This window comes from Geospiza fortis, unplaced genomic scaffold (assembly GCF_000277835.1).
Source record: "Geospiza fortis unplaced genomic scaffold, GeoFor_1.0 scaffold40, whole genome shotgun sequence".
NCBI lineage: Eukaryota > Metazoa > Chordata > Aves > Passeriformes > Thraupidae > Geospiza > Geospiza fortis.
In genome coordinates, this window is record NW_005054297.1 from 13,882,686 (window position 1) to 13,890,630 (window position 7,945).

The following is a 7,945-nucleotide window of genomic DNA, read 5'->3' on the forward strand; positions in this document are numbered from 1 at the left end:
GGAATTAATAAGCACTCTGTCCCAAAAGTATCCAGGCATGGTCTTTTGGGATGACCACATCAGAAGACATGGAGCATCATCCTAACATTTTTTTCTCATGTGAAATGCACTTGTTTGCAAATGGAGAGGCATTCATAAGAAAAATTTAGGCAAGGACTGGATTTGCCCAGACATTTCCATGCAAATGATGAGATACATGTTACAGTATCTCCTGCAGGGAGAAGGGCCCACCTACTATCCTTGAACACCCCTGCATTCTTCAGGTGGGCTGTGTTTACATTGATAAGGGCTGACATGAGCCATCTCCAAGGCATGACACTGCCTATTTCTGGCATGGCTGTGCTTGATTGCCCACATCCTAACCCACCAGCAATTACTGCTCACTCTGGCAGTTCCTCTGAACAAGAGAAGTCAATCCCATCACTGTTTCTCCTCACTCCAGCCCAGCTGCTCACAGTGATATGTTTGGATACATAATTTCCTAAGTGTCCCTTCTATTTATTCTAGCTCACTGGGCTCAGATCCAGGCTGAATTTCATGGATAAGGATGCTGATCCAAATGTTGACACTTTGCTGCATGGCTGCAGGATAGAGATAAAGCTGGGACTGGTTTGCAAGGCATTTGCAAATCTGTGCATTATATGTCTGTTGTTTAATTGAAAATATCCCGTTTGGAATTTAAAGCATCTCAAAGACAGATGTGGCATGACTAGGGTTTAGCTGAATGTGCTGTATTCAGAATACAACAAAAAGTCCAGGTGTTTTAAAGGATGTAATGGCCATGGTTCAAGAAAAGAATTGTGTTACTGGATGCCAAAGATATGAACACATTTATAGAACCTTTGCTTGCTTCTGACAGTGATTATATGGTTGGGATTGATTTTTTTAGAAACTAATTTCCTTTCCTAAAGCAGGTGTGTGCAGTTGCCACATTTTCCGGGCATATTTAAAACTATTTGGACCCAGCAGAGATCTTAATTGGCTGACAAGGATTGTAAGTGTGAACTTAGTAACTGACATGGCTATGTCTTGAAACTTCATTAGTCTGCATTGTGGTGGGAGGCTGTTCCAAAGGTACCGTGAGCACATAGATATCTGACTGTGTGTATGTGGCAGGGGAAAAAGCTACGAAATGAGATGTCTACATTGAACATCCCAAACCTTGAAGAATGCAGGTCTAGGGCAGATGGATATCAATGACACATTTTCCTCTCCACCTCAGTGTCAGGACTCTCCAACATATGGCTTGTCAAGGTCCTGCTAGTGTCAGTATTTCATGTCCATGGTGTAATAATACATAGAAGAGCACTTTCATTAAAGATATTGAAAAGTATTGCAGAGGGAGGATGTTAAAGGATGTGGCATTGTCTGCTGAGCATACTCTGCTGGCTAGACTCTTGCCTGGGAAGCAAGGCAAATGTCAAATATATATGTGAAATCCTTCCTAGAAGCCCTTACGCGTGATCTAGGAAGCCTCTTCCTTTTTTTCTGTCTGACCTCCCTGCTCCTGATTTCCTGGCTATAAAATGCTTTACATTTAGCGGGAGGAATGGAGAAACATTTACAGCTTAACATCTCAGAGCCTTGTATTTGGGTAATGCACATAATGTGTAGAGAGCATTAGGCCCGCGTTCAGCCTGAGAAGAATTTAGCAGTGAGATCTCTCACTTCCTAGACAAATGTTCTCACTATGCAGTAGCCTGTCTCATTTCAAACTGCAATAAAGAGAAGCTGAATTAAAGTCTGCAGTCTGTAGTTTGTGGCTTAACTTCCCTTGCACTGTTTTTTAGCATAAGCTGTTATGTCCCTAGCAGTGGACAGCCTTGCCCTCAGAACAAAGGCCTACACAGTGCAGAAGAGAAAGTCAAAAATTGGACAACAGAGTGAAAAGGTAGGAGCTTTAAGTACAGGTTTAAAATAAAGAAAGACTTCAGTGCACAAGAGCAGGGACAACATTTAGTCTGTGAGAAGTGAACTAGGAGAAACAAAAGTGGGAAAAGATGAATAAGGCTTTAAGGGAAAATGCCACTCCCCAGGCAAAAGCCACAATACAATTAGATCAACCATCCCCAAAGGAACATAATAAACTTTCTCAGGGGAGATTCAGCTCGTACAAGCAGTCTCTTCCTCTGGCCATTTCTCTAAAGGTATTTATTGCCAACTGCTAAAAATCACTCAAGTTCCTTTACCACATGCGCCTACTACATGTTTGTAGACTTGAAACAAGTAATACTTTAGAATCTTCCCCGTCAACAGATATAACAAAAGAAAACAAACCTACTTGTAGCCCCCAGGTCTAAATTTCCAGTCCCTTTTAATAAAGTGAAAAGTTTTAGCTATTAAAAAATTTTGTGACCTTTTCAATGCTACAGAACACAGATACAAAATGTGAATAGTAAAATATCTGTTATAAAATATATATTTATATTTTAATATATTACATTTATTTCTACATAAAGAGGCTATAAATACTGTATATGCCTTATATTCATGGTTCCCAGCATTTGACATTATAGTAAGTACAAACAAAAAAATACTTATAAAAATACAAAAAGAACTCAGTAGAAATAGCTTTACATTTTAAAATCCTGTAGTCCTCATTGTGTCTATCAACAGAGTTCTGGGACTACAAGAGCACAGGTAAGAAGTTGTCCAACAATTAGGCACAATTTCATCACTCAAAGAAGATCAGAGCTGCCATGAAACCAGTCACGGATTCCCAAGGCTACATAAACTGAGATCTCTGCCACTGCAAACAGACTTTGAGTTTTCAAAGTCAAAGAGTCAGACCTAAATCTGAGGGAGGGGGGATGAGATGAGAAGGTAGGGTGCCCTCAGGATGCCCCACCAGAACCACAGTGCTTCCTGTGGTCCTGGAGTAAATGATATTGCCTTTTCTACCTGTTGCAGAGGCTGCCCAAATGGTGATCTGAGGGGAGGGGAGTATTTTCTGCAGCAGTTTCAGGCAGCTCAGAGGCAGGTAGGCATGAGTGAGGGTGCTGGGGATGAAAGGGGAGCAGAGGTCAGGCATGGCCCTGCTATTTGAGTCCCATCCCTTGGCTCAGTGCTCTGTCTTCTCCCTACTAACAAACTTTACTGAGAAAATGCAACTCATGAGGAGTTGTACAGCAGCCTTTTTCCTCTGCCAAGGACAGAGACCATCACCCACACCTATATTTAGCCCAGCCTATGTTTAGTCTCAGGCCGTCAGAGTGCCAGAGCCTTGAGCTGGAGGTTCCTTTTTTTGTTTGTGAAGGTACAAGCAAGGAATAACTCTGAGAAACAAGAAGCCAGTGCCGTGCTGTTTCCTTCCTGGAGTCCAGCCACAAGGGGAAAAACAAACAAAAAAAGCCCCACAAAAGCAGGGATGTGCCATTATTTCGTACAAGTAGGAACAGTTAAGTCGAATGCCATGCTGCCGTCTGCATCAGGCAGATGCTCGACATCACCTGGCTCAGCCTGTGCCATGGGGTTGGCACAGCCCACACAGCACAGCCAGGGCTCTGGTGGCACCCTCAGCCACCAGTGTCTCTTGAGGAAAGAGCCCCGGCCTGGCACGGAGCAGTTTTGCTGCCAGATGCTTCTGCATCATCTTCAGGAAAAATAAGTGTTGTTTCTTAGTCCTATGGATGCCATCTTTCAATACATCAAACCTGGATACCACCAGCCCAGGCAATGAAGGCACATCCCAGGGGGAGCTGGAGCTGCCAGCTTCAGCCTAGAGCGGCGCGGGGCTCTCGTAGGGGAGCCCGTGGGCGCGGCAGAGCGGGGGCGACGCCTCCTGCGCACACAGGAGCTCGGTCTCCTCGCTGGAGTACACGGTGGTGTCCATGTCATCCGAGTGGTATCCCGACTGGTACCCACTCGTCTGGTTGGAGGCCTCAGACATGACGGACTCGTTACTCTTGCTGGGCACCAGTGTGCTGCAAAAAACAATCAGAAACAGGGCTGAGAGAGCTGTGTCTTCTGGAGGGCAGGTGGGTGACTCTGGATGGCAGCTGCTTTCCATCACAGCAGCAACCAAAGCAAGAGGCTGTTCTTAAACCTGGCTTCAAGCCTTTTTAAACATGCATTTGATTATAAGGAAAGACCTTTTCATATGCCCTAACTTCACTAATGCATGAAAAAGATGTTTAATTTTACGACGATACAAGGAGTTAGATTGCGACCGCAGATGAAATGGAGAGAAAGCTTTTAGAGGCTTTACTTCAGCTGTGGTGCAATTGTAACTGCAGTATATCTTCATCTGCACTGAAGTTGTTCTGGAAAAAAATAATTCCTGAGAAGCTCTCAGAGGGCATACATGAGGTTTCAGCTCCATGAGTGCCACTGTGCTTCCTGTGAACTTCACAATGAAACCCCTACACTTGCTCTGAAAATACACCCAGGAACATCCTGAAAACTTGAGTGCCAGCTATAAGGAAAAAAAAAAAAGAAAAAGCAAACAAAAAAACAAGAGCTGTTCATCAGTTTCGTCAGTTCAGACAGGTCTTTATGTGCTCAGTTGTGTGCACCAGCTCAGTACCTTCAAGGGGTGGTTGATGCTATCGCAGCTGACAAATACAAGTCCTTTCTGGGTGCTGACTGAGGCTTCCAAAAGCTGCATTACCTCCCCTCTCCTAATACCAAATGCAGATGACCAGGCATGTTGGGCACAATTTTGCTTTCTGGTTTTGAAAATACTTTAAGAAAAGATATTTTTCTTCCAAACAATTTTAGAAACCAATCATCAGTCTTCTGACATACTGCAGTAAAAGGTCATATTCAATTCTATGTGCAGCCCAAGCCTTACCTAAAGGGTATTTTCACTTGTTTTTCACTCTCTTCCAATGCCTTCAGCTCTTCAGATGCAAGAACCATCCCACTATCTGTCTGGTTTTCCTGCAAAGGTGTTGGAAATGCATTAAATGGAAAAATATAAAAGCCACCAAAAAAATAAAATAAAATGTATCAACAGAAGGAAAGTATGTATAAATAGACAAACTCACCTCCTGAACAACTTTTACAGTGGTTACCAATGGGACATCTTCAAATGTTTTCACACTCGCGGGGCGGCTTTTTCTCTTGCTACCTTGTCGGTACTGACTGCAAAGTAAACAGAACAAAAAAAACCTTGTGTCTGCTATCCACAACTTGGCTGCAAACAGCACAATGATATCAGAATCCTTTTATCTCTCTTCAGAGAAGTTAATCCTTTTGTCAAAACATATTATGCAAACTTCAAAATATCTATTTATTGAAAGGGATGAACAGCCTAGAAAGTGGCATATTTCTGACCTTTTGCTCCTGACAATATTGATCTCTGAGCAAATTCTAAGAAATGGCTTTGAGAAAACAGCTCCTTTCCTCATTTACACTGGAGGGCTTAACTTCCTGCAAGCTTTGCTTAGAACTATAATAAACAGAGAAGCCAGGAGCACAGACGTGTGTCTCTTTCTTTGGACTGCACTTCTGAGACCCCTGGCTGGACATAGGACAACAACAGCAGAGTCAGCACACTGCTGCCCTGAAGCCGTGGGGATCAGGACAGGGAGTGCTAAATCTCTCTTGAAGGCTCTTCTCCAAAAGAAGTCCTCTGGTTCAGGATGACATCCATAAAAAATATTGGACAAAAAAATAAAATTTACTTTCATGGAGATACTAACACAGCAAACAAAACGGCACCTTCAGCTTTCTGCCTAAGTGAAAATGGAATGAAATGGATGGTGTCCCAGTAAAATGGGGCCAATTTATGTTCTTAACAGCTAATGAAGGAAAAGCCATGGAGTTAGTACAGTAACCTGCATCCACTTGAAGTGCAAAGCTGGAGACAATTAAGAGCATTATTCCCCTCTTTTCCCATTCTAGCTTTGCTGAATCCTGCTTATCTCCAATACACATTTATTTAAATTGGTGGGGATTTTACAAGTTCCTTAAGTAGCCTGGTCCAGTACTCAATCACAATTCGGAACATTTTTCAAATATTAAATATTATTATTTATTTAATATAAAAATATTAAAAGTATTTGCTCAAATAAAATTTGTCCTAATGCTGGGGACACATAACAATTATTTAACACCCTCTTTGGAGCAAATTTTCATACACTGAAAACAGCTACTATATTCCCTCTCCATTTTCTCTTCCTAAACTTAACAAAACCAGTTCTTTCAAGCTCTCTGCACTGGCCATGTCTTCTGCTCCTTTGCAGTGGTATCTAATCTGTTTCCCATCCAACACTTCCAGGACCAAACCATCAAATGGACAATCTAGTCCATGCACTCTCCTGGACACCCTGATCTTGTACAACTAGAAGTTCATTCCACAACTTGCCTTCTGTGTTTGGAAGCTCCCTGTGTGCCTGCATTGCACACACACATAGGCATAGAAATGCACGGCCAGTTTTCCAGGGTGGTGAGGGTTGAGAAGCCCAGCCTTTATCTGAATGACCTCCCAAGTATGGGAGACCCAACTCTGCTCAGCCCAGACAAGAGCCAACCTACAAGAGTTGTTGTAGATGCATCAAAATGCATCTTCTCTGCTATCATCCAGGTCAATTATTCTCCCTAAAAATGAAACTCAGATTATTGTGACTTGATTTGTTCTTGACAATTCCATGCTGGCCATTTGTAGTTAATTTGTTTTCCTGTAGGCATTTCCACATTTTCCAAATGTTTTCCACTACCAGCATAGAAAGATCCATGCCTACAAAATCATTTTCAGCTACCAGAACATAAGAATAAAGCCCCTAAGCATGACTTACTCTCCTAACTTTGCCTCTCCTAGCATGGTTGCCACAAATGCTTTCACAATCCTGTCACAATATAAGATGAGAGTAAAAGAGATTCAAAGTCTCCTTAAAATGTCGACAGAGTGCTTTTACTTCTGTTCATAACAGGAAATGGGGACAAGAAAAGCCATATAGGAAGTATTAAAAGTGGAAAATAAGTGTGATCTTTTCAGTGCTAAATCATGGGTTTTTTTCTTTTAAACACGTACAGTTTGAACTGCCCCACTACTAAAACATGGGGTTGAGAGTTCAGCTGCAGGACTATAAGTTCACCCAAAGTGTGAAATGGATTGTGCCTTTTCTAGGACCACATAAAAATGTTATCCTGTTCTACCCCAAGTCTGTGGTGGTTATGATACAAGCAGTGAGGCAGAGGGCTCTGCTTCATGGAAACCACATGAAACCTGTGAACAGAGTCCGTCCCCACCCTGGTGTTCACACTGCTCTTTCCACCCTCCCTCTTCTGAGACTGCATGAACAATCCAGGGCTCCCAGCATCTCAGTGGCTGCATTGCATGAGAAAATTCCTTTCTCTCTTACATCCCATGCCAGAGGTCCTCAAAGGGTCCAACATAAGCCCTGAAGTGCAATAGTACAAACTCCTTAGTGGAAGGTCACCTCTGCCATGATACCCAACAGCATCTCCCATTGAGGATGCCCACCAGAAGGAAGCAGTGGACAAAAACAGTGACAATACTATTTATGTCACATTCTCCTTGGCCATCAATTCATGACCTGTTTTCCAATGTTTCACTTTAGGAGGAGAAATGCCAGAGAGGTTATTAATGATAGATCTATCATCATTAACGTTCTTGGCAGCTGCAACACAAGAACACTGCAAACACAACTGAATTGGATCAGTAAAACCTTCTCTATATTCTGGTTCTTAAAAAACAAACAACAGATATTTTCATGGGTTTTGCTTTTTTTGAATGAGAATACCAAGTCTTGAAAGGGTAGCAACAATAAAAATAAATAAGAAAATCACTAATTGGGAAGGTAAGAAACTAGCTTTTGCCTACAAAAGCTTTACAGATTCCTTCTTATCCCTATGGAGAAGGTTAAATATGGACCAGGCAGCTGAAGCCTCTTCCTTTCATTTTCCCTTCCCCCAGCATGAACAAAACCTTCCCAGAGGCCCCAGTAGGATGTCCACCATATAAAATATTTAATTCCTG

At 42.4% G+C, this 7,945-nt stretch overlaps 1 protein-coding gene across 1 annotated transcript in view; it reads right to left on the minus strand.

Annotated features, from left to right (window-relative positions):
* Positions 1-2,132: 2,132 nt before the first annotated feature.
* KDR (kinase insert domain receptor) overlaps positions 2,133-7,945 on the minus strand; it is a 29,610-nt gene continuing 23,797 nt past the window's right edge. The window contains exons 28-32 of the mRNA XM_005415657.3: positions 6,977-7,068; positions 6,741-6,791; positions 4,989-5,085; positions 4,793-4,881; positions 2,133-3,923 (exon numbers count right to left, since the gene is read on the minus strand). Coding sequence (XP_005415714.2) covers positions 3,719-3,923; positions 4,793-4,881; positions 4,989-5,085; positions 6,741-6,791; positions 6,977-7,068 — 534 coding nt within the window. The 3' untranslated portion in view covers positions 2,133-3,718. The remainder of the gene's footprint in view (positions 3,924-4,792; positions 4,882-4,988; positions 5,086-6,740; positions 6,792-6,976; positions 7,069-7,945) is intronic.